Consider the following 27,757-nt stretch of genomic DNA (forward strand, 5'->3'; position numbering starts at 1 on the left):
TCAGCAGATACCTTCAGGTTGAAAGCTGGCTTTCATCTTACTTGCCTCCCAAGTTTCAAGCTTTCACATCCCTTTTTGACCTCTACAGATTCTTTCATTTCTTGCCACTGCTTTGTGCATTTAGAAAGATGTTTTTGGACCCTCAACGATCAATGATAAAACTAAACCCAAAAGTAAAAGTATTCAGTAAGTTAGCAGGATAAAAAATTAGCATATAAAAATCAACAGCCTTCACATATAAGAACAATAACCAAGTAGAAGACATATTGGCAGCGAAAACCTCATTTACTAGCAACAAAGATTAAATACTTAGGGATAAACTTAACAAGAAACACAAACCTATACAAGGAAGATTTTAAAACAGTCTTTAAAAGGCACAAAAATAGACTTGAACAGTAGAAATACATCCCCTGTTCTTGGATAGGATGACTCAACATTGTAAAGATGTCATTTTTCTCTAAGTTAGTTAATAAATGTAATACGATCTCAATAAAAATATCAACACACTTTTTAAAAATGGAGTTACGCTGGTTGACACTAAAGTTTATATAGAAAAACAAACATGTAAGAATAGCCAGGAAAACACTGAAAAAGAAAAATTATGAGGGGACTAGCTCTCCCAGACATTAAAACATACTGTTTAAGGAATTCATCTCTCCCCAGTGGAAGCTAAACATTCCAGATAACCTCATTCTCACTTCCTGCAGTTAGGACGTAGGCATCTGACAATCAGATCCACCTATCCCAGATTTTAAATCAGAAACTAGTGATGTAAAGAAGCCAGAAACACACAGTCCCTTCTGGTGAGGGTGGAACCCCTTCATAGAGTTCCAAAGGCAGCACGCAGTGATGTGGAAAATCAAGTTCCACTTCATTATTAGTAGGGAGAATGCCTGAGACTCCAACAAAGTTTTCTGATAAAGTAAGCTCCAACATGGCACCCAAGGTCAAAAAGAGGTGAGGAAATGGGTCTCTCCCCTAAAGTCAAAATAAAATCTTACCAACAGCAGCAAGTAAAAACTGAAGCAAGTACTAGATGGGGGGTAGCCTTCTTATATGTAGAACTGGGCCCAGGCCTCCTTACCAGTCCATGACCCTGGAAAGGACAAAGCAGAAAAGGGACCACAGTTCAGCCTGACTCTTCATGAAGAACAACTCCACCCACTAGTAAATAGGGGCTATCCATTATAGAAACTGACTAGTGTGGTTAGCAATTCTTCCTACTACAGCAGGCTTGAAGGAGGAGCAAAGAGAAGTGAGGAAAGGAGCAGACACCTTGAGTTGGCTTTCCCAGTTTACGATAATTATCAACGAATGGAAGTGCTTCACTCCAATCTGTGCTTTAAGCCAGCACAATAAGGCGGCATGGCAAAGGAACTCACTAGCACATGGGTATTAATGAAGTAATGGAGGTGAGGGCAGAGGCAGACATTCAGTCTGCATTGGACTGACCTACCGACCACTCTGCCTGAGAGGCTGAGAAAGCAGGAGAAAGATCAGGAGAGCAGGGTCAGAAGAGTCAGTATTCCAGAAAGGAAGCAGTTATATGGTATCAAGACATGAAGATCAGCCTAAGGACTAAATTTTGGCAACCAGAAGTCACTGGTGAACCGAGCAAGAGCAATCTTAATGGCGGCGAGGGTGGCGGCCAGGTTTTAGCGTGTCGGCTCTCAGCCTCGGCTGCGCGTTGGCTGCACGTCTTTGCTTTAAAAAGACTGTCCCACTACCCCATTCTGGTGTAATTGGCTTGTGGTTCAGTCAAGGGAATTAGGGTTTTTTAAAATCTCCCCAGATGATCCTAGTGTGCAGCCAGGGTTAAAAACTACTGCTTCAGTGAATTGAGAGTAGACAAAGTACAGGAAAGAACAGTATTTAGTGCTAGTCAAGGGGTTCAAAGGTTTGAGGAAAGGCATTTTTGTTTGAAGAGGGAGTCTTTGAATGTGTTTAAATGCAAAGCCATATGTGTCAGGAGTGAGAAGCTGTATTGAACAAGGCATCTGATCAAGGGCAAGGACCTTGAGTGTAAGAGAAGGGATTTGTTAGGGGGAGGACAGGAATTTCCAAGACAAAGAGGTGAGGAAGGGTGTATGTGAAGGTGTGTAAGCGGAGTTTCCCCATCTAATGCTCTATTATCTGTTAGGGGAGAGGTGAGATTAGCTGCTGGGGTTGAGAGAAGGTGGGGACTGAAAGGGTTTAAAATGGCCAGTTTGCAATAGCTGCTGACAACAGGTGGGAGGTTGAGTGAGATAAATATTTAGAGCAATTCAGATTGTCACCATGATTTTGGGGTGGCAGATTTTCATGGAGAAATACATGGCCCACTGGGAGGAGCAAGGTGTAGAATCTATACGTAGTGAAACGAGTTGATTTAAGTCAGTCACCAAGGCTACTTATAAGTTCTCTGATATTTTCTTTCCTTTTTCAGTTAAACATTTGAAAGAGGGATCTGCAAGGGTCAGAACTCACTTCTAGTGAAAGAAAACATTATTTTCATAATTTACATCTTAAAATTTTTTATATTCCCACACCTTGATAATATCTAGTAACGCTAACATTTTTGGCCAGAGGTACTTTTAAACGGTTTTCAAGATGGAAAAGAAAAATTATGTGGTGCTTTAAAAGACTACAAAAATTGAAAGGAGAGCTAAACAGTCTATACATGTGTATTAATCATGTTTCATATTTTCAATATATCATGATGTTTTGACATCTTAAAAAAACTTTCTGGATGGGGAAAGATGAGCCCTCTCAGGGCTAGCCAGTTCTTAGAGACTGCAAAGGACTCAGCCTGCAGCATGCTTTTGATGTGCAAACTAACCAGGTCTGATGGAGCCACACCTCCTCCATCTGGCCTGCACAGCCCAGAACACAGTCATCCCAGGGCCAGGCATCAGGCAACTGGAGCCCACACTGTAGCCCTAAGGCCCTAGAATTATTCACTAGCCATTCCTAAACTGTTCACCCTGCCCTGCTTTGCCTTTCCCAAGAAAATCCTGATCATGGCTCTGGCCTAAACCTATCACTTGTTCCCGTCCTCTGCCTCCTGACCCAAACTTGGTGTTTGTCCTGTGGCCCTGCATGGCAAACCGTGCCTCTTGTTTCTAGGGGAACTGTAGCATTAGACTTTTCTTTCAATGGCACTGACCTTTCCGTGTCATCAGTTACCTTTATAAATAAAAATCCAGGCACAAAACATGAGCATGTGAGGAAATGATACTAGAGAACTCCTCCGTAGTTACACATATTCCCAGAAAGAGAAATTTGGTTCATAGGCTTTAGTTATAAAGTAGGGCCTAGGCCAATTCACACAAATAAAATCTCAAGAAAAAATGACCATACCACCACTTCAAAGCTTTAAGATTAGAGTACTGTCTTCTGAAACACTGAATCGTTAAGTCAGACGACGAAAAAATATAACATGTTGTTACTACTGGTCCCCAACCCCTGCAGAATCACTAGCTGAAAACGTAAAACAAAGATAGTAAGGTGTGATTAAGTGGGATCACTGAAAATTGATTTTTACATGCTCTGAAGTACTGAGATTAATTCCCAGCAAAAGATTACCAATAATTCAACAGGTGTTTATTACACAATAGCTATGTACTCAGGGTGTTTTTTTCTTCCAATTATTTTTTTCATTTTTGTGAGCCATACTTTAAAGACTTCATCATTATGATGCTGGAAAATACATGACATTTTCCCATGAAACTAAGATGTAATGAACAGGTATCATAAAATCATGGATGGCAGTATCTTACACAAATGTTTTTTTTTTTTTTTTTAATTTTTATTTATTTATTTATTTATTTATTTATTTTTGGCTGTGTTGGGTCTTCGTTTCTGTGTGAGGGCTTTCTCTAGTTGCGGCAAGTGGGGGCCACTCTTCATCGCGGTGCGCGGGCCTCTCACTGTTGCGGCCTCTCTTGTTGCGGAGCACAGGCTCCAGACACGCAGGCTCAGTAGGTGTGGCTCACGGGCCTAGTTGCTCCGCGGCATGTGGGATCTTCCCAGACCAGGACTCGAACCCGTGTCCCCTGCATCGGCAGGCAGATTCTCAACCACTGCGCCACCAAGGAAGCCCCTACACAAATGTTTTACTGTCGGTTGTGAAAAGCAATGATCACTCACAGACTAAAAATCCATTGTTATATTTTAATCCCCTTTTAAAAGGTTGTTTCTATCCACCTAAAAATGGCCTCAATGGCATTTTTCTCCACATCATCCTTTCTCAATATTTCCAGGAGATCTTTCAGGAACTTGAGGGGAAAAATATGGGAAATAAAGACATTTAACAGTTTCTGCAAAGAACCATACACAAAACATCTCCATACTTATGGAGGAAAGTATAAGAGCACCTCAGAGCTTGGGGGGGACACCAGTATATTAAAACACTTCTTTTTAACTGTGGCAAAGCCTGCGGTTCTTAAACATCATTGTGCATCGTTCTTAAACATCAAGTCCCCTGGAGGGCTGGTAAAAGACTGCTGGGCCTCACCCTCAGAGTTTCTGATTCAGCAGATCTGGAGGGGGAAGAATGTATGGATGCTGTCGATCTCGGGGCCCTAGCACCCCTGCTCTAAGCATCTCCTTCTCTTCCCCTTGCCTTCCCAGTCTGAACCTTGCCAAGATTCCTTTCCTTGGTGAACATCTTCAGGATCTGCCCCATTCTTCAATACTGTACTTGAAAAATTTTTTTATTCCCCACATTTGGCAATTTTACCAAGTGCAGTGCAGGGCAGTGGCAGGAAAATTTCTTCTTTTGGCCATAAGTTTGTTTTGCTGGGCTTGTTAAAAACCTTCTAATCCACACTCTTCGGCAAGATCACTCAATTTCCTTTGTTTCTTTTCAATGTTGCTATTTCCAGGCATTTGATGTTCATCTGTTTCGTGATCTTGATGTTCATCTGTTTCGTGATCTTAATGAAAGCATGTCTGGGCCACTTGCGTTTAGTGCTAATAGCAGAACCCACCAATTTCCTCACCTTTTTTCCTCTGTGCCAGTTTTCTCATGGGGTAGGAACCCAACCTGATTGCTGTCACTATCAGTAACTACACTAACTGTCACAACTGGAGAGGGAGATAAGGAAATACTGACAAGTGAAATGGGCAGCTCAAACATTAGCAAAGGAAGCAGCTGACAGCAAGAGCAAACTGCTTCTACCACCCCTCCCACCATCCCATGAACCATGATACAGCCTATAAGCTATGCCCCCAACTACACTGTATCCACTGCTGCTAGAGAAAGCCACTCTGTTCTCATCCCAGCTCGGATAAGGTTCACCAAATATACAGAATGCTGAATATGGCTAATGCTGAATTCTTACACAGCCTAATCCCCAGGAAATAAAAAAGCTTGTGGCTCAGAATCATGGTAGTGAAGCCAAAATAAAGCAAAGACTTGAAATGAATCAGGCATCACCAGGAGCCTTTTCCTGGAGCCGAAGTGGAGAACCCATCACACCAGCAATGACAGTGCCACCTAGGCTCCTTCCTCATGTGACACTCCGAGACTCGTTCACCTCTAAATGACTTACTGCTATGATAACTCTGCTCCTGCACTTTTAGCATCAGAACTTGCTATGCTGTGATCTAGACTGCATTTCTGGTTCCAAAGTACAGAGATATGTCAGATTCATCTATTTGGGATTCAGAAGTAGTTTAAATTACCTCTCCTAGGTATTGAGCTTTACTTAGCAAAGGATGCCATAAGCATCACAGATTAAGAAGCTTTGTTTTAGCTTTTGGTCATTTTGTTGCCAAAATGGCCTTATTTGCAGCCTGTTTCTATAGCCCAGCAAAACTTTGTCATCTGAAATTTCCAATTGCATTTGATTTCTAAAGAATTCAAGGCTAAATGAGGCCTATTTATCGAGAACACACCACTCAATAAAGATCATACTCTGCCCCTCCAAACTTGGCACCATGTAAACAGCTACTAATTTCCCCTTCTGAACAGTTCTTACCAAAAAGCAACACAAATTTTGATGCAAATGAAGTTGTTCCCTTTAAAATACTGCACCTGAAAAATAATCTCAAACTCCCTTAAACCCGTAAGCAAAACTATCCTTTATGAATGATGCTCATGCAAGTACATAATGTTTTTGCCCACTGTGAAAAATACCCAAGATTAGGATTTAGACAGGCAGACTGGACAGCAAGCTGGGATAAATCAGAATCCTGAAATTAGGAAGAACTGTGGAACTCTGCTTCAGTTATTACTTTTGAGCAGATCAAACACATGTGAGCTCAATGATTATCCTCAAAAGAAGTCAAGCTATAATTTTTTTTCAACAGGTTTCAAAACCTGATTTTGAAATTATACCTTTTGCTGAAAGGTAACAGATTTTTCTTAATTTATGACATTATACACTTTGCCATATAAAAAGGAAATTTAAAATTTAAGATTCAAAATACACTTGATTCTAAGAGTATTCCTCTGGAATGGACTCATATAAAAAACAAGCAGAATAAGTCGGTGAATAATTCTGTAAGCATGCTCATGCAGCAGCTTAAAATAAGGAGCACAATTTACAACCCTGTACTGGAAAAATATTTGTGTGCTTAATGGCTATTCTCTTAGGCAATTAATTTTCTCTGCTACTTATTACAGATATGGCATTTTGGGTTGCTCCCTGTTGAAAGTATTCAAAATATGTAGGAAAGCTTGATCAAGAAAGATGATAAACATGCTGTTTATCTGGCATACTGTTTCAAAAATATGAGTCTCAGAGTTACTGTTTCAAAAATATGAGTCTCAGAGTGACTCAGGTCTATCAATGACAATCAAAAGACTATAACCCAGGGCCAAGAAAGTCTGTAAGTCTGGGATTTTAGTCTTGACTTGATTATGAGATTTGGGGCAAGTCACTAAGACTGTTCTTGACTCTATAAAATGGTAGCAATCACCTACCTTTACATCATAGATGTTTAAAATGTAAATAAAGTTGTACATATAAGTGATTTTTAATCGCAGGTAGAAAGGAGAATTATTAGGCTACATGTCATGAAGAAAAAGATGTTACCCGACCTACAGAGATCTTAACAGGCCATGATCACAGAACTGATCTTTGAATGAGCCATGGAGCTTAGTGCAAAGAAAATAAAATTATTATGTTCATGAATTTCTCCCTTAAATCCAACAAATTATGTTAGAAATGTATGCCTCGGGACACTATAGGGACTAGGTAAGAATGCACATATTACAACAAAAAGATACCTTCATCACTAAAACAACTGAGTAGAACCACTTTATATTCAACAGACATTATGTTTTCTATTCTGCTATGGGTACAGCCATAGGAAGGGAAGTACACTCGCTACTGCACAAGAACCTGGGTGGCTCCCAGGGATGCTGGGCTGGCTTTAGCACTACTTCTCATGCCATAATCTCCACCCGCCCCTCCCTCCACCATGTTCCTTGTTGTGGACAACTGCCATGTTCTCAGTCTTACATAAAGTACTATGTAAACTTAGCTTCCAGTTCCCCTTTCCCACCAGATTCACACCCACCCCACTGACAAGGACATTCTGGAGCTACCACTGATAAGGACAACAGGAATACGACAGAGCGGCCCACCATTAAATTCTGTGTGAGAAAGAAGGACAACTGCGCTTCAGGGAAAGGAGGCTCTGTCCTACCAGGTGCAGGGGTGGGAGTTCCTCTAGAATGTCACAAGAGCAGCGGACACTTGAGAACGGCTTCTGTGTATCTCAGAGTAAAAGCGTTCAATTTGTACAAAAAAGAGCCCTTCTGCCAACCAGGTCCCTCAACGACAGACAATCTTGATAATACTTTTTTTAGGAAGGGTGGCTTTTCTTCAGAAGCTCTAGGCAGTCACTTATTCCTCATTTTGACAAAGGAGCATCCAACTTGAGGCATGGCTGTATATATAACTCTTCATGCAGCTGAGCCGTCATAAACATACCAAGTATAAAGGCATGTCAAAAAGACACTTTTCCTCCCCAAAGTATGGCCTCAAAAAGCCATTATTATAATAGAGTATGAATTTCTGCTACAGGTTATTGACCTATAATACTAACGATAAAAGTCCTGTGTAGTACATAAAGGCTTACACCGCAACATGAAGTATTAAGACACAATCCACTATTTTAAATTTGCTGTACACCTAAAGCACCTTCTTCATGACACCAATCTGTATGTGTATATATATAGGTCCTCTTTCAGTAGAACACAGACTTTCGAGATGAGGCAAAGTACAATGCAGCTGCTGGCGATTCCAACAGGCCATCTAGAAAAATGGAGTAAGTTTCCAAGGCCCATGCTGCTGGTAGTCTCTTCTGAGGCTCCAAATTGAGTACTTGGTGGATTTAACTTATTGGCACTCTGCTTGAATCAAGACCATGCTCAAAGGCAAGCCTTATCTCCTGCAAACAATTCCACACACAGATCTTAAATCTGTGTTTAACTTTGTCTGGAACTGGCTGCAAATTTGGAACTTCCTCAAATGGTATTAAAAGCTCTACACAAAAAATATGCAAAAGCAGTTACTAGTTCTTCAAGAAAAAAGACATACCTGCAAAAGAGCAACAGCTCTGTAAACAGAGCTGTAGGTAACTGTTGGGACAGCAATAGCAATGTAACAAATATAGCATAGGATGACCTTTTTTAAAAAAATTGCCGTCCTAATATTTTACAATTAAAAAAAAGAAAAAGATTTTCACAATATGATTTTCTAAGAGAAAGAGTCCACTTCTTTGAAGAGGAGTCAGTCCTGGTGGCGAAAGGACTGGGAATGTCAATTAAGATATGCAAGACAATATAATACAAAGTCTAATATTTGTTTCAACAACATCCAGTCGTCTCTTGGTGGGTGAAATTCTGCTGTCTAGCTGTATCCAGGGCTCTTTTCTTGTGGCATTTTAAAAAATGTAGCTGCAGTTGAGTCAGTGGTTTTCTCTGCAGCAGAGGTCCTGACCAACCACTCAGAGCTTGGAGATTTGGGGGCCTGTGATGCTGCTATGGTTGGCTCCGCTGCATCCATGTGAACTGGTAAGGGTGTTACAATAACAGTAAGGAGGAAAAAAGTCAAAAGGAGACAAATTAGAATGAGAGAGATGTCAACACAAAACTTTCTTAATCCTTATACTTTATGTCCTATTAAACCAAGTGGCCACATAAAGTTTCTTTTTTCTTTTTAAACCAAAAAATAAAGGCAAGATTTAAGTAAGATAAGTATTGTATTTCTCCGCCTCAGATAATGGGTTTAACTGAACAAATGAATAAATTCAGTAGTACAAATTCATAATGTAGTAATAATCACTTATTAAGCATTTATGTGCCAGGCACTGTACTGTGTAAACAATGTATACTTATACATTACTTATAGTCTTATTTCTTAACGCAAACTCATAGAAGTAGGTATTGTCATCTCCATTTCCTGGATCAGAAAACTGAGGCATAGAGAAAGCAGATAATTTGTTCAGGGACACAACCGGGCTGGTTAAGTAGCAAGACTCAAACTCATATACTGGACTCCAAGCCCTCCGCTCTTTCTACAACATCCTATGCCTCCAGTATGACGGTGTCACCAATAAATACTGAACAATAAGGCAAATGGTAGAAAAATCACACAGCCAAGCCCATGGTTTTTCAACAAGCACATTAAGACATTGTGGACAGGATAATCATTGCTTGTGCAGGGCTGTCCTGTTTTTTTAGGACACTTACCATTCTGGACCCTGTCCCTGAATGCCAAAAGCATTCCCCAGTCACTGTGACAACCAAACACTGTCCTCACATTTCCAAATGCCCCCTGAGCAGAGCAGTACAAACCACCAGCATACCCCCTCTGTTGAAAACAAATATAGACACTGAAATAGAGCACAATCTTAAAAAGTTTCGTTTTTATCCTGGCACAGTAATTCCACTCCCAGGAATATAACCTAGAAAAGTAATTTTCAAATTATGTGTCACAAAATCAATGTAGTGGGTCATGACCAATACTTTTTCTTTTCTTAATGAAAAAGATTAGATTATATCAGAGTACACCCAAGGGTTTATTTCAGTTTTACAGGTATACCCAACATTCAAACATGAATTTCAGAAAGAAAAAAAAAAAACCTTGAAAGCTTTTAACTCCATGGCACATATACAAGAGTTTTTAGAGGGTAGTGGCTTTCAAACATTTTGGAACCTCAACCATAGCAGCAAGAAATACATCTGACATCACCACCCAAATCTCTCTCTCTCTCTCTATTTCTCACACATACGTGCTCATCCACTCCTATTTAAGTGAAAATAAATTTCATAAAACTATACCTAGCATTACTAGATGGTCATCAACCATGGTGAAAAAACTCTGTCCTAGATTCTTGGCCTGTTACCTTTTTGAGGAGTCCTATCCAAAGAAGAGGAATTGCAGTATGGTAACTGTGCCATCTGCTTCTCTGGATACATTTCCTTCAGAAAATGAGAACTTTCTATGTGATCTCATGGACACAGCAGTTACAAAGAAACCCTGCTCCTTAGAAACTGCAAGGGCCCCTTCTCCAAGAACTGGGTCTTGGTGCTCCAGGCGGGTGTCAGGCCTGAGCCTCTGAGGTGGGAGAGCTGAGTTCAGGACATTCGTCCACCACAGACCGCCCGGCCCCTTGTAATATCAATCGGCAAGAGCTCTCCCAGAGATCTCCATCTCAATTCTAAGAACCAGCTCCACTCAACGACCAGCAAGCTCCAGTGCTGGATACCCCATGCCAAACAACTAGCAAGACAGGAACACAACCCCACTCGTTAGCAGAGAGGCTGCCTAAAATCATAATAAGGTCACAAACACCCCAAAACACACCACTGGACACGGTCTTGCCCACCAGAAAGACAAGATCCAGCCTCATCCACCAGAACACAGGCACCAGTCCCCTCCAACAGGAAGCCTACACATCCCACGGAACCAACGTTACCCCCTGGGGGCAGACACCAAAAACAATGGGAACTAAGAACCTGCAGCCTGTGAAAAGGAGACCCCAAACACAGTAAATTAAGCAAAATGAGAAGACAGAGAAATACACAGCAGATGAAGGAGCAAGGTAAAAACCCACCAGACCAAACAAATGAAGAGGAAATAGGCAGTCTACCTCAAAAAGAATTCAGAGTAATGACAGTAAAGATGATCGAAAATCTTGGAAATAGAATGGAGAAAATAAAAGAAACGTTTAACAAGGACCTAGAAGAACGAAAGAGCAAACAAACAATGATGAATAACACAATAAATGAAACTAAAAATTCTCTAGAAGGAATCAATAGCAGAATAACTGAGGCCAAAGAACGGATAAGAGACCTGGAAGATGAAACAGTGGAAATAACTACCACAGAGGAGAATAAAGAAAAAAAGAATGAAAAGAATTGAGGACAGTCTCAGAGACCTCTGGGACAACATTAAACACACCAACATTTGAATAATAGGGGATCCCAGAAGAAGAGAAAAAGAAAGGGACTGAGAAAATACTTGAAAAGATTATAGTTGAAAACTTCCCTAATATGGGAAAGAAAATAGTCAATCAAGTCCAGGAAGTGCAGACAGTCCCATACAGGATAAATCCAAGAAGAAACACGCCAAGACACATATTAATCAAACTATCAAAAATTAAATACAAAGAAAAAATATTAAAAGCAGCAAGGGAAAAGCAACAAATAACATACAAGGGAATCCCCATAACGTTAACAGCTGATCGTTCAGCAGAAACTCTGCAAGGCAGAAGGGTGTGGCAGGACATATTTAAAGTGATGAAAGGGAAGAAGCTACAACCAAGATTACTCTACCCAGAAAGGATCTCATTCAGATTCGATGGAGAAATTAAAACCTTTACAGACAAGCAAAAGCTAAGAGAATTCAGCACCACGAAACCAGCTTTACAACAAATGCTAAAGGAACTTCTCTAGGCAGGAAACACAAGAGAATGAAAAGACCTACAATAACAAACCCAAAACAATTCAGAAAATGGTAACAGGAACATACATATCGATAATTACCTTAAATGTAAATGGATTAGATGCTCCAACTAAAAGACAAAGACTTGCTGAATGGATACAAAAACAAGACCCATATATATGCTGTCTACAAGAGACCCACTTCAGACCTAGGGACACATACAGACTGAAAATGAGAGGATGGAAAAAGATATTCCATGCAAATGGAAATCAAAAGAAAGCTGGAGTAACAATACTCATATCAGATACAATAGACTTTAAAATAAAGAATGTTAAAAGAGACAAGGAAGGACACTACATGATGATCAAGGAATCAATCCAAGAAGAAGACATAACAATTGTAAATATTTATGCACCCAACATAGGAGCACCTCAATACACAAGGCAAATGCTAACAGCCATAAAAGGGGAAATCGACAGTAACACAATCATAGTAGGGGACTTTAACACCCCACTTTCACCAATGGGCAGATCATCCAAAATGAAAATAAATAATTAAACACAAGCTTTAAATGACACATTAAACAAGATGGACTTAATTGATATTTATAGGACATTCCATCCAAAAACAGAATACACTTTCTTCTCAAGTGCGCATGGAACATTCTCCAGGATAGATCATATCTTGGGTCACAAATCAAGCCTTGGTAAATTTAAGAAAACTGAAATCATATCAAGTATCTTTTCCGACCACAACGCTATGAGACTAGATATCAATTACAGGAAAGAAACTGTAAAAAATGCAAACACATGGAGGCTAAACAATAAGGTCCTAAATAACCAAGAGATCACTGAAGAAATCAAAGAGGAAATCAAAAAAACCTAGAAACAAATGACAGTGGAAACACGACGACCCAAAACCTATGGGATGCAGCAAAAGCAGTTCTAAGAGGGAAGTTTATAGCAATACAATCCTACCTCAAGAAACAAGAAACATCTCAAATAAACAACCTAACCTTACACCTAAAGCAATTAGAGAAAGAAGAACAAAAAGACCCCCAAAGTTAGCAGAAGGAAAGAAATCATAAAGATCGTATCAGAAATAAATGAAAAAGAAATGAAGGAAACGATAGCAAAGATCAATAAAACTAAAAGCTGGTTCTTTGAGAAGATAAACAAAATTGATAAACCATTAGCCACACTCATCAAGAAAAAAAGGAAGAAGACTCAAATCAATAGAATTAGAAATGAAAAAGGAGAAGTAACAACTGACACTGCAGAAATACAAAGGATCATGAGAGATTACTACAAGCAACTCTATGCCAATAAAATGGACAACCTGGAAGAAATGGACCAAATTCTTAAAAATGCACAACCTACCGAGACTGAACCAGGAAGAAATAGAAAATATGAACAGACCAATCACAAGCACTGAAATTGAAACTGTGATTAAAAATCTTCCAACAAACAAAAGCCCAGGACCAGATGGCTTCACAGGTGAATTCTATCAAACATTTAGAGAAGAGCTAACACCTATCCTTCTCAAACTCTTCCAAAATATACCAGAGGGAGGAACACTCCCAAACTCATTCTACGAGGCCACCATCACCCTGATACCAAAACCAGACAAGGATGTCACAAAAAAAGAAAACTACAGGCTGATAACACTGATGAACATAGATGCAAACATCCTCAACAAAATACTAGCAAACAGAATCCAACAACACATTAAAAGGATCATACACCATGATCAAGTGGGGTTTATCCCAGGAATGCAAGGATTCTTCAATATACGCAAATCAATCAATGTGATACACCATATTAACAAACTGAAGGATAAAAACTATATGATCATCTCAATAGATGCAGAAAAAGCTTTTGACAAAATTCAACACCGATTTATGATAAAAACTCTCCAGAAAGTAGGCACAGAGGGAACTTACCTCAACATAATAAAGGGCATATATTACAAACCCACAGCCAACATCGTTTTCAATGGTGAAAAACTGAAACCATTTCCACTAAGATCAGGAACAAGACAAGGGTGCCCACTCTCACCACTATTATTCAACATAGTTTTGGAAGTTTTAGCCATAGCAATCAGAGAAGAAAAAGAAATAAAAGGAATCCAAATCGGGAAAGAAAAAGTAAAACTGTCACTGTTTGCAGATGACATGATACTATACATGAGAATACTAAAGATGCTACCAGAAAACTACTAGAGCTAATCAATGAATTTGCTAAAGTAGCAGGATACAAAATTAATGCACAGAAATCTCTGGCATTCCTGTACACTAATTATGAAAAATCTGAAAGAGAAATTAAGGAAACACTCCCATTTACCATTGCAACAAAAAGAATAAAATACCTAGGAATAAACCTACCTAAGGAGGCAAAAGACCTGTATGCAGAAAACTGTAAGACACTGATGAAGGAAATTAAAGATGATACAAACAGATGGTGAGATATACCATGTTCTTGGATTGGATGAATCAACATTGTGAAAATGACTACACTACCCAAAGCAATCTACAGATTCAATGCAATCTCTATCAAATTACCAACGGCATTTTTCACAGAGCTAGAACAAGAAATTTTACAGTTTGTATGGAAACACAAAAGACCCCTAACAGCCAAAACAATCTTGAGAAAGAAAAATGGAGCTGGAGGAATCAGGCTCCCTGACTTCAGACTATATTACAAAGCTACAGTAATCAAGACAGTATGGTACTGGCACAAAAACAGAAATACATATCAATGGGACAGGATAGAAAGCTCAGAGATAAACCCACACACATAGGGTAACCTTATCTTTGACAAAGGAGGCAAAAATATACAATGGAGAAAAGACAGCCTCTTCAATAAGTGGTGTTGGGAAAACTGGACAGCTACATGTAAAAGAATGAAAATTAGAACACTTCCTAACACCATACACAAAAGTAAACTCAAAATGGATTAAAGACCTAAATGTAAGGCCAGACACTATAAAACTCTTAGAGGAAAACATAGGCAGAACACTATGACATAAATCACAGCAAGATCCTTCTTGACCCACCTCTTACAGTAAAGGAAATAAAAACAAAAATAAACAAATGAGACCTAATGAAACTTAAAAGCCTTTGCACAGCAAAGGAAACCATAAACAAGACAAAAAGACAACCCTCGGAATGGGAGAAGATATTTGCAAATGAAGCAACTGACAAAGGATTAATCTCCTAAATATACAAGCAGCTCATACAGCTCAATATCAAAAAAACAAACAAACAATCCAAAAATGGGCAGTAGACCGAAATAGACATTTCTCCAAAGACTATATACAGATTGCCAACAAACACGTGAAAGGATGCTCAACATCACTAATCATTAGAGAAATGTAAATCAAAACTACAATGAGGTATCACCTCACACCAGTCAGAATGGCCATCATCAACAAGTCTACAAACAAGAAATGTTGGAGAGGGTGCTGAGAAAAGGGAACCCTCTTTCACTGTTGGTGGGAATGTAAATTGATACAGCCACTATGGAGAACAGTATGGAGGTTCCTTAAAAAACTAAAAATAGAACTACCATACGACCCAGCAATCCCACTACTGGGCATGTACCCAGAGAAAAAAGAGTCATGTACCACAATGTTCATTGCAGCACTATTTACAATAGCCAGGACATGGAAGCAACCCAACCTAAGTGTCCATCGACAGATGAATGGATAAAGAAGATGTGGCACATATATACAATGGAATATTACTCAGCCATAAAAAGAAACGAAACTGAGTTATTTGTAGCGAGGTGGATGGACCTAGAGTCTGCAGACTCTAAGTCAGAAAGAGAAAAACAAATACCGTACACTAACACATATATATGGAATCTAAAAAAAAAAGGTTCTGAAGAACCAGGACAGGAACAAAGATGCAGACGTAGAGAATGGACTTGAGGACATGGGGAGGGGGAAGGGGAAGCTGGGACGAAGTGACAGAGTGGCATGGACACATATACACCACCAAACGTAAAATAGATAGCTAGTGGGAAGCAGCTGCATAGCACAGGGAGATCAGCTCGGTGCTTTGTGACCACCTAGAGGGGTGGGAGGGAGACGCAAGAGGGAGGGGATATGTGGATATATGTAGATGTATAGCTGATTCACTTCGTGATACAGCAGAAACTAACACACCATTGTAAAGCAATTATACTCCACTAAAGAGGTTAAAAAAACAAAAAACAAAACAAAAAAACTCTGTCCTAGAAAAACTTTGTTTTGCTACATATTTTTTATTATGGTAAAATATACATAAAATGTACCATTCTAATAATTTCTAAGCATACTGTTCAGTAGCATTTAGTATATTCACACTGTCGCACAACCATTACCAACCATCCATGTCCAGAACTTTTTCATCATCCCAAATGGAAACTGTCTACCCATTAAACAATAACTCTGCATTCTCTTCCTCCCCCAGCCCCTGGCAACCACCATTCTACTTTCTGTTTCTATAAATTGGATTGTTTTAGGTACCTCTTATAAGTGGAATCATACAGTATTCATCCTTTTGTGTTTGGCTTATTTCACTTAACATGTTGCCTTCATCCATGTTGTAACGTTCATAATTTCATTCTTATAATGAAGGCTTTCAGACTGAATAATAACCTACTGAATGTATATACCACATTTTATTTATCCATTCATCCAGTGATGAACATTTGGGTTGTTTCTACTTTTTGGCTACTGTCAATAATGCTGCTATGAACATGGGTGTACAAATATCTATTTGGATCTTTGCTTTCAATTCTTTTGGGTATATATCCAGAAGCAGAATTGAATTGCTGGATCACATGGTAGTTTTATGTTTAAATTTTTGAGGAACTACCGTATCTTCTTCCACAGTGGCTGCACTATTTTACATTCCCACCAGCAATTCACAAGGTTTCCAATTTCTCCGCATCCTTCAAACAACAACTTTTTTTTTTTTTTTTGATATAGCTATCCTAAGAACTGTGAAATGGCCAAGAGAAACTTTTGCACATGTTCTCCCGAAGAATGGTGCAGTACTTTTCACAATAGCGTAAAACAGCATAAGAATACGATTGAAATGTTCATCAAGAACGGTTAATTGTATTATATTTGTCAACTGATAAAATGGAATACCATACATATGGCAGTAAGAAAATGAATGGATTCTGGTAGGATAAGACCTGAATGAATCTCAAGAACATAAATGGGTGAAACTTGTAACTTATAAAATATAACATTCCATTTACACAAGGTTCAAAAACATGCAAAACTAGACAATATACTGCTTAGAGATACATATGTCTGTCAAAACTATTTGAAAAAAACAAAGAATGACAAATGATTAACCAAAAATATATATCAGGATAATGGTTACCTCTGAGGAGAGTGGGAAGAAAAATTTAAAGGTGATGTTCCTTTTCTTAAAGTGGATGGTGGGTATATGGATACTTGCTGTATTGGTTTTCTTTATATCTTATATATCTTCTATAAATGTTCTTTTGTGGCCATTCAATATTTATTTTAAAAAACATTTTTAACTTTAGAAAACATTTAAACTTAATTAAAAGGCACAGTAGGCAATAAGAATCTGCCCTATGACTCCTGAGACAAGGGCTAAACTGAAATGGAACTACTGAATCCAATCACAGGATTAGAATAATACTGAGAATAACTCTGTTTCATCTTTAAGATTCTATTCATTTATTCATACAACAAATATCTAGAGACTGTTGTATGTGTGAAGCATTATTCTTTAGATGCCGTGGGGTACAGCAGTGAGCAAGATAGGTAAAAATTCCTGCCCTTGTGAATGCTTCGCTAGCACTGCTGGCCTGGTATTTGAAATCTTATGTAACTAATTAACAGGTTAACTGTTGGGTACCCTTCTAAGGACACATATCCTATCCCAGGGTGAAGAAGGTCAGAAATGGCTCTTGCGATGGCCAAAACAGTCAGGGCTCATGGGAATTCCCTGCCGGTCCAGTGGTTAGGACTCCGTGCCTCCACTGCAGAGGGCACGGATTCGATCCCTGGTCAGGGAACTAAGATCCCGCCAAAAAAAAAAAAAAAGTCAGGGCTCTTAACAGAATATCTTATTATCCCAATTCTCCTTCAGCTAAAGCCATGTGTTTACTTTTTGAAGGAATGGGATTTGCTCACCCAAAGCTCTGATTTGCCATTCTAATGAAGAAAATCATCTCAAGGAAAAGAAGTCTTGTTTTCATCTGAGTTCCTTATGCTTCCTATAACTACTTAAGTCTCTCAAATTTTAGAGAAAATAACCCTTTTTTCTTTTCCAGTTACAATCTTTAAGAACATATATGACAGCTGGTTCACTTCGGCATGAGGGAGACATTGCTGGGCATTCCCTGTTCTGGTGTATTGACCTTAAAAGCAGGTTAACACAGTTACTCACTAGGATCCAGGGGTGGATCTGTACACCAGGCACCTGCATGCTATAAAGCCATAGAGGGAAGGGGAGTGGAGATAAAATGAAGAAAATACAGGTGCTACACTTTCAAGATGGATCTACCTAACGATCCTATGAAAAGGTCCTTTTCCCTGGCCTTTGTTAATATTAGTACAAAAAGACAGAAAGGCATGTTATTCCCTTTTGCTCTTCACCTTTCTAGCCTTATTAATATCTTTAAATGCAGTCAATTTCAACTTAAAACTTTCCACTAGTGGGGGAGGGGAAAAGGGAAAAGATTTGTGGCTGCATGTTTAAGAAAGAAGCTGAATTCATCACAGTGACAGGAGAGAGTGTTGGCAGAGATCTGAGCTATTTATTCTTTTAGGAAAATCCTATAAAGAATGACACAAGGAAGCCTCTATCTGCAGTCTTGTTCATCACACTGGTGAAGAGTCCGATAACAGATGTATGCAGGAGCATGATTTAATGCCAGGAGCTGGCCCCTGATGTGTATTAATACAGCGGCAAAGCGGAACGCACCTCTCTTCATCACTCATTTCTATAAAAGAGGTGGAATCCGAGATGGCCCGATGTTAGGCAGAGCAAGCCCATTTGTTCTACTGACTGATGGCGCGGGCTCAGGCTATGTCCTTCACCTCCATGGGGCACTCAGGTTGTGGACAGAAAAAAAAAAATGTTCAGTGAAGCGGGCCTGAGTCAACAAGTGAGAGGAGTTGGGCTCAGTAGGGGAAATGCTGAATGCTCAAGTCTTGTTTAATACCTCCCAGTACATTTCCTGATTTGAATATGGAATAAGGATTATAAACTCTTCTCAACAGCTCTTCTCTTATAAACAACTAAAAGCTAAAAATAGAGCTAGATATTAAGGGGGGAAAAAAAGAACAAAAAGATAAAGAGGGGAGACTGTGTTTTATTGCTTCCAATTCCATAGACTGGATGAGGATCTGGGTTTTGACATGGAGTCATGGTTTGGAACCAATTCTGTCGTATACAAGACCAAACACCTGCAGTGTTTAAGAGGGCAGCTCAAGAGTCATAGGGAAATTGGTCCGATCTTGGCTCTACAATTTATCAGCCATATAACCTCAGCGAGTGATTTAACCTCTCTAAGCCTTAATTTTCCCATGTGTAAACTGGGAATAAAAACAGCATCTGCCTTATAAAGTTGTTGCAAAGGTTAAGTGAAATAATTCATGTAAAATGTTCAGCTCAGAGCATGGCCATGTGAAAATCACTAAGAAAAACTTACTACAGTCATCAGACCCATGATTAAGAATGTTCAGTATGAACCACTGTCAAGCAGCCATTCCAAACAGAAGCTCAAACAGGTCAATTTCAGAGTATGCAGAAACTTACTAAGTAAAGTTAGAGAAATAAGAGTTCCTATCTGTCTGAGGTCTACTCTTTACTCAGGTATCAATTGCTCTGATCTATAATACACAGTATTTTCTGAAGAAAATAAAATAATTTATGATATGCTCAATTCCCTCAGAGTGAATTCACCATCATCAAGAAAATAACCATAGGTATTTCTGATAGGTCCTACAAGCAGATATGCCCTTTTTAACCAGAGCAATTCACCCCAAAATGTACTGAAATACACAAAGTATTATTTCCTATGATTACTAATTACCTTTAATTATCTTAACTTCAAAGAAAAATATCTATAGACATCCAGTATTCTTGCTGATATAAATACGTAATTATCCCCCTTTTTTCATTGAAGGATAACATACCTGTATGTATGTAAATGTGCAGCTCAGTGAATCTTTACATGTGTATATACTCATGTAATCCCCACCAAGTTCTTGATATAAAGCATTTCCAGCATCCCAGAAGACATTTTTATGTCCTCCTCTGGTCACTACATCCCACTGAAGATAACCATTATTTTGGTTTCTATGAGCCAGTTTTGCCTAGAAAACCTTAAGTTTTAACTTGAAAACTTAATTAGAAATTTCTTGAATGGTAAGATATTAGCACTCTGCTAGACATTAAAACAGTGATAATGTATTGTGCTGTATACCAAACATGAAAGTAAATCAACCCATATGGCTCCTTCACTATTGACTAAACTGCAACCCTACCAGGATTTTCATTACCACACACCTAATTTCCTGTCTGTGCTAGAGCAAAAGTACAGATGACTAAAGACTGTTGATAGTGGAATATAGGGATTCAACCTCAAGAAAGCTGTAAGACACAGTGAAAAAGCACAGACTTCAGGGTCAGACATGAAAAGGTATATAAAACATATAATTTAGTGCCTGACACACAGTAGGTGGTCAATAAAGGATAACTACATATATAATTACTGGCACTTGGGCTGGACAGAGATGCTGTAGCCACAGGTTTCCGTTTCCTCTTGATGTCACGTGAACATGGCGGTCCCAGGTGTATGTTTGCCTGTCTGCAGATATGAGAAAGAAAAAATATTGTTTTAACTTTGTAATTCTTATTGTAAGAGAATATGTTCAGCCCAGATGAAACCTCTGACCCACTATAGACATATACTAACAAAATGGGCATCATCCTTTGCCATCAAGTGTCAGTACAAGATTATTCAGAATTAATCATAACTTATTCTTTATACACTATATACACCCACTGTAAACTTCTTATCTGAATTCAGAACAGCAGACATTCATGATTAATTTCAATAAATATGTGTTTCATTACATGTTATTTTTTGTACAATTATTTTTCATAAAAACTATAACCGAAATTGTTCTAAACTCACTAATGAAATACCTATTCCCAACTGGTAATATACTGAAAAGTTTAACGCTACATGAACACAGATATTTGCACAGAATTTTAATAGGAAGTTTAACCCTTCTATCACTATAAATCTGGATTTTTAATAGTGTCTATATCATAAAATAAGTAAGTTTAGTTTCTGTGATTTTTAAAAATATTATGTGGCAATAATATGTTCCCTCAACTGATTATTCAGCTTATTTAAAAAAAAAAAAGGGAATTCCCTGGCGGTCCAGTGGTTAAGACTCTGCGCTTCCACTGCAGGAGGTGTGCGTTTGATCCCTGGTCAGGGAACTAAGATCTCACATGCCATGCGTCGCGGCCAAAAAAAAAAAAAGAAAACTGAGAGCTTCAAAGATAGAAAAGCAAAAGATTCTCTGAAAGGCAATGGACTTAACACTGAAATAGCTGGTAAGCTATTTGTTTAAAAATTTTTATTTTTATATTGGAGTATAGTTGATTTACAATATTGTGTTAGTTTCAGGTGTACAGCAAAGTGATTCAGTTAAACATATACATATATCCATTCTTTTTCAGATTCTTTCCCTATACAGGTTATTACAGAATATTGAGTAGAGTTCCCTGTGCTATACGGTAGGCGCTGTTGATTATCTATTTTATCTATAGTCGTGTATATATGTTAATCCCAAACTCCTAATTTATCTCTCCCACAACCTTTCCCATTTGGTAACCATAAATTTGCTTTCTACGTGTTTCTGTTTTGTAAATAAGTTCATTTGTATAGTTTTTTATTTATTTATTTTTTAAAATTAATTAATTAATTTATTTATTTTCAGCTGTGTTGGGTCTTCGCCGCTGCGCACGGGCCTTCCCCAGCTGCGTTGAGCGGGGGCTACTCTTCGCTGCAGTGCGCGGGCCCCGCATTGTGGCAGCCTCTCCTGTTGCGGAGCATGGGCTCCAGGTGCCTGTGCTTCAGCAGTTGTGTCATGTGGGTTCCAGAGCGCAGGCTCAGCAGTCGCGGCTGCTCCGCGGCATGTGGATCCTCCCGGACCAGGGCCCGAACCCGTGTTCCCCGCATTGGCAGGCAGACCCCCAACCACTGCGCCACCAGGGAAGCCCTGTATAGTTTTTTAGATTCCACATAAAAGTGATATCATATGGTATTTGTCTTTGTCTGACTTACTTCACTTAGTATGATAATCTCTAGGTCCATCCATGTTGCTGTAAATGGCATTATTTCATTCTTTTTTATGGCTGAGTAATATTCCACTGTATATACGTACCACATCTTCTTTATCCATTCTTGTCAATGGACATTTAGGTTGCTTCTATGTCTTGGCTATTGTAAATAGTGCTGCAATGAACATTGGGGTGCATGTATCTTTTTTTTAACATCTTTATTGGAGTCTAATTGCTCTACAATGGTGCGTTAGTTTCTGCTTTATAACAAAGTGAATGAGCTATACATATACATACATCCCAATATCTCCTCCCTCTTGCGTCTCCCTCTCACCCTCCCTATCCCACCCGCTAGGTGGTCACAAAGCACCGAGTTCATCTCCCTGTGCTATGTGGCTGCTTCCCACCAGCTATCCACTTTACACTTGGTAGTGTATATATGTCCATGCCACTCTCTCACTTTGTCCCAGCTTATCCTTCCCCCTCCCCATGTCTTCAAGTCCATTCTCTATGTCTGCGTCTTTATTCCTGTCCTGCCCCTAGGTTCTTCAGAACCTTTTTTTTTTTTTTTTTTTTAGATTCCATATATATATGTGTTAGCATATGGTATTTGTTTTTCTCTTTCTGACTTACTTCACTCTGTATGACAGACTCATTTTCTCTGGATATATGCCCAGGAGTGGACTGCTGGATCATATGGTAATTCTATTTTTAGTTTTCTGAGGAACCTCCACACTGTTTTCTACAGTGGATGCACCAACTTACATTCCCACCAACAATGCAGGAGGGTTCCCTTTTCTTCACAGCCTCTCCAGCATTTCTTATTTGTAGACTTTTTAATGATGGCCACTCTGACTGGCATGAGGTGGTACCTCATTGTAGTTCTGATTTGCATTTCTCTAATGATTAGTGATGTTGAGCATCTTTTCATGTGCTTTGTGGCCATCTGTACGTCGTCTTTGGAGAAATGTCTTTTTAGATCTTCTGCCCACTTTTTGACTGGGTTGTTTATTTTTTTTGATATTGAGCTGCATGAGCTGTTTGTATATTTTAGAGATTGATCCCTTGTCAGTAGACTCATTTGCAAATATTTTCTCCCATTCTGTGGGTTGTCTTTTTGTTTTGTTTATGGTTTCCTTTGTTGTGCAAAAGCTTTTAAGTTTAATCAGGTCCTATTTGTTTATTTTTGTTTTTATTTTCATTACTCTAGGAGGTGGATCCAAAAAGATATTGCTGCAATTTATGTCAAAGAGTGTTCTGCCTATGTTTTCCTCTAAGAATTTTATAGTATCTGGTCTTACATTTAGGTCTTTAATCCACTTTGAGTTTATTTTTGTGTATGGTGTTAGAGAATGTTCTAATTTCAGTCTTTTACAAGTAGCTGCCCGGTGTTCCCAGCACCACTTATGGAAGAGACTGTCTTTTCTCCATTGTATATTCTTGCCTCCTTTTGTCGTAGATTAATTGACCATAGATGCATGGATTTATCTCTGGACTTTCTATCCTGTTCCATTGATCTGTATTTCTGTTTTTGTGCCAGTACCAATACTGTTTTGATGACTGCAGCTTTGTAGTAGAGTCTGAAGTCAGGGAGCCTGATTCCTCCAGCTCTGTTTTTCTTTCTCAAGTTTGCTATTCGGGGTCTTTTGTGTCTCCATACAAATTTTAAGATTTTTTTGTTCTAGTTCTGTGAAAAATGCCATTGGTAATTTGATGGGGATTGCACTGAATCTGCAGATTGCCTTGGGTGGTACAGTCATTTTGACAATATTGACTCTTCCAATCCAAGAATATATTTTTCCATCTGTTTGTCTCATCTTCAATTTCTTTCATCAGAGTCTTATAGTTTTCTGAGTACAGGTCTTCTGCCTCCTTCGGTAGGTTTACTCCTGATATTTTATTCTTTTTGATGCAATGGTAAAAGGGATTGTTTCCTTAATTTCTCTTTCTGATCTTTTGCTGTTAGTGTACAGAAATGAAAGAGATTTCTGTGTATTAATTTTGTATCTTGCAACTTTACAGAACTCACTGATGAGCTCTAGTAGTTTTCTGGTAGCATCTTTAGGATTTTCTATGTATAGTATCATGTCATCTGCAAACAGTGACGGTTTTACTTCTTCTTTTCCAATTTGGACTTCTTTCATTTCTTTTTCTTCTGATTGCCATAGCTAGGACACTGGCACACTATTTTAGTTCCCTACTTCCTCCTTCCTCTCAACCTAGATAGATCCTACCCCTGACTAAGGACCAAGCTGAGCCTCACATTTATACAGAGCTTTCCTTGAACATCCTAGGCCTTATCTACCATGAATCATTATTTATCCGGTGTATACATATCTTTTTTCCCAAATGAGGCTAATCTCCTTGAGAACAGGGACCATATTTACATTTCTTTCATAATTTTCCAGTGATCTACCAACTTCCACACAAGGCACATAGCTGATCCCCACTAAATATCTGTAGAATAAAACTGATATGAATGACTAAAAGTTCTAAAAACAAAATACTCAATTGTACACTTATAGGTGGTTAAAATGGTAAAATTTTTCTTTTTTTTGGCCATGCTGCACAGCTTATGGGATCTTAGTTGCCCACCAGGATTGAACCTGGGCCCACAGCAGTGAAAGTGCCAAGTCCTAACCACTGGACTGACAGGGAATTCCCTAAAACGGTAAATTTTATGTTATGATATTTTACCACAATTTTTAAAACACAGCCAGAGTACAAAACATATAAAAAGGACTCTAATAAAATTATATCAGATGGACTCCTAATTCGTAGTCCTAGGTGGGGAATCAAGACTCATGGCTTAATAGTCTTAAAACTGAAACCTGAGTCAAATCTAAGAGAACCTAGTTAGCAAGGCAACAAGACTACTGTTGAATGGGCAAATTTTCCTATTCAGAGGTCCCCAATCTGGCAACTTCCACAGTTTAAAAGCATATGGAGGGCTTCCCTGGTGGCGCAGTGGTTAGGAATCCGCCTGCCAATGCAGGGGACACCACTTCAAGCCCTGGTCCAGGAAGATCCCACGTGCCACGGAGCAACTAAGCCCACGTGCCGCACAGCTACTGAAGGCTGCGCGCCTAGAGCCCGTGCTCCACAAGACAGGCCACCACCAATGAGAAGCCCGCGCACCGCAATTAAGAGTAGCCCCCACTCGCCGCAATCAGAGAAAAGCCCGCGCAGCAACGAAGACCTAATGCAGCCAAAAATAAATAAATTTATATTAAAAAAAATATTGCTCTTCAAGGTCAATCAATGTCTATAAAATGCTAAGTTTTGACAGATGCAAAATAACAAGCATAAGAAAAGCACTCAAAAGGGTTTTAAGATAGTAATTCTCAAAGTATCAACTTGAGCTAAATGAAATAAATACTGCCTTTTATTTACACACCATCCATCATTTCATAGCTCTGCATGTTTGATGTATGTCAGTAAGATGGTTGAAGGCACATATTATCACTCCTTTATGGACCTAGTTAGTAACATTTATCTCACATTTTCCAGGAATGACACATTTTGGAGTAAAAAGATGAAGCCATTTATGCACCAAAATGTTTACATTGTTAACCACTTTAAATAGAAATATGGTAGTTTTTTAAATGCTTATTTATTTTAGTAAAGTGAAAATAAGTATTTACCTACTATTCTGCACATAGTTATTCACTGCACTATATTCTGCAACGTCCTTAGAAGGCTGCTGTGGACTGAAAGGTTTAGGTGGCCCTTGCACTACCAGCCCCTCTAGGCCTTGCTTCTTGGATCCCCACTCGTCCCTGCTCGGTGATGTTAAGGGCTTCAGGGTTAATCGTCCCTACATTAAATGACCTCCCCCCAACTGCTAAGCCTTCAGCCTGTAACTTCTCTGCAGTAAATGATCTACTTCTACCACCCCATTCCCACTCCTAATTGTTACACCTTCAAATTTTGTAAATTCCTCTGGTTATAACTTAGGAAAGAACTGAAGGCTTTCTGAAACCAGGTAACACAGTTTATTAAGTCAATAACCTTATTTTGTTGTAAAAGTATATATTTCTGTGTGGACTACTTCCTTTCTACTCAGGAGAGTTTTTTTTTTTTTTTGCTTCTTTCATTGTTCACTGAGTTTTTACTGAGCACTGGGGGAATACGGTGGTGAACAAAGCAGAGTCTCTTCCCTAATGGGCTTGTAGCCTAGTCCTATTTCCAGCTGCACAGCTTTCCTAGTTACAGAATCTGCATAAGAGAGAAACTGAGGCAGAGATAAAGAGAAGTCATGCTCATTCCTAAATTCAGCTTAGTGCTCCTTCCCTCTTAAAACATTTCTCTTAAGATCATTTCCAGGTTGGAGAGCTATTTCAAAAGAAGTAGAATAACTTCACAACTTAGGGCTGAGTACAGAAGGGATATCTTCGCTGTGTCCCTTCCTAGTAAAGATGTGGGGAGGGAGGATGAGACACAGCCAAACTGTTACAGCAGGACAGGTCCAAGTGAACTCTAGTAATGGCAGAGTTTACAGCTTGGGGAAATCTAATTTTCCCTACTTGGGAAAAACCTTAGAGCAGGGGTCCCCAACCCCTGGGCCGCGGATAGCTACCAGTCCGAGGCCTGTTAGGAAACGGGCCGCACGGCAGGAGGTGAGCGGCGGGCAAGCCAGTGAAGCTTCATCTGCCGCTCCCCATCGCTCACATTACTGCCTGAACCAGCCCCCATCCCCCCACCCCCGTCCATGGAAACACTGTCTTCCATGAAACCGGTGCCAAAGAGGTTGGGGACCGCTGCCTTAGAGGACAAAGAAGGACGAGAACTCAGAACGAGCCAGGGGAAAGCCAAGAGGAAGCCGGGTGCTCGGAGCAGGAGGATTCAAGGAGACAGGAGATGAACCTGCCGTGCTGTGCAGCACATTCAGGACGTTAGGAGAGGCCTGCACCGGAGTGGAGAGCACTCTGTGTGGGCTGGAAGGGCCCCTTGTGTTCTTTGGGGACCTGTGCGTGGCGGCAGGCAACTGCTGCAGCTCAGCTTCCTATTCAAGAGGCAGTTCCAATTTTCTGTTTATCCCCCAAAATTCCATATCTATAAATTGTAGACATAAAGCATTAAGGAAGGGAAGGAAAAACAGATTGAACTATCCCCACCCCCATTTTCACTTAGGAGTATTTAACCACTTGGCTCCCTTTCTGTTTAATGTGTTATTTCTTTAATTTGTGTTGTTTTATTTTTGCATCATGTTACCTTTTTGTAGACCTTTCATATTTTGGTTATTATAAACTACTACATTATTTTCGTTATTAAACTCCTTTTTTGTAGTCTGAAGAACAAAAAGAAAATTGTGTTCTTTTACTCTGTGTCACTGTCTCAAAAGACAGAAACTGAAAAGGGACAACACACAGGCGAGGCATCACAAAGGACAGGAGAAGAGTGTGGGCTTCCCCTTCTCACCAACACACAAACCCCCATCCTTATAGGTTGAACGGTAGAAGATTTAACTAGATTTTTAAAAACTCTTTTTAAGAGCAGTACACAGTTGCTTTTGTGTTGAACCATGTACTGT

The 27,757-nt window shown here is 39.3% G+C and overlaps 1 protein-coding gene across 10 annotated transcripts in view; it reads right to left on the reverse strand.

Moving 5' to 3' along the window:
* Window positions 1-274: 274 nt before the first annotated feature.
* The window catches only part of GPATCH2L (G-patch domain containing 2 like), a 64,236-nt gene continuing 36,753 nt past the window's right edge, over window positions 275-27,757 (reverse strand). For 3 of the 10 annotated variants that reach the window (XM_068542086.1, XM_068542107.1, XM_068542101.1), the window contains exons 9-10: window positions 20,628-20,734; window positions 4,139-9,007 (exon numbers count right to left, since the gene is read on the reverse strand). In XM_068542086.1, the coding sequence (XP_068398187.1) occupies window positions 8,847-9,007; window positions 20,628-20,734 (268 nt within the window). In that variant the 3' untranslated portion in view covers window positions 4,139-8,846. Of the gene's footprint in view, window positions 1,097-4,138; window positions 9,008-20,627; window positions 20,735-27,757 lie in introns of those variants that run through there. The other 7 variants (XM_068542095.1, XM_068542114.1, XR_011073834.1 and 4 more) reach the window with 5 other exon arrangements.

This window comes from Eschrichtius robustus, chromosome 1, assembly GCF_028021215.1.
Source record: "Eschrichtius robustus isolate mEscRob2 chromosome 1, mEscRob2.pri, whole genome shotgun sequence".
Taxonomy (NCBI): Eukaryota; Metazoa; Chordata; class Mammalia; order Artiodactyla; family Eschrichtiidae; genus Eschrichtius; species Eschrichtius robustus.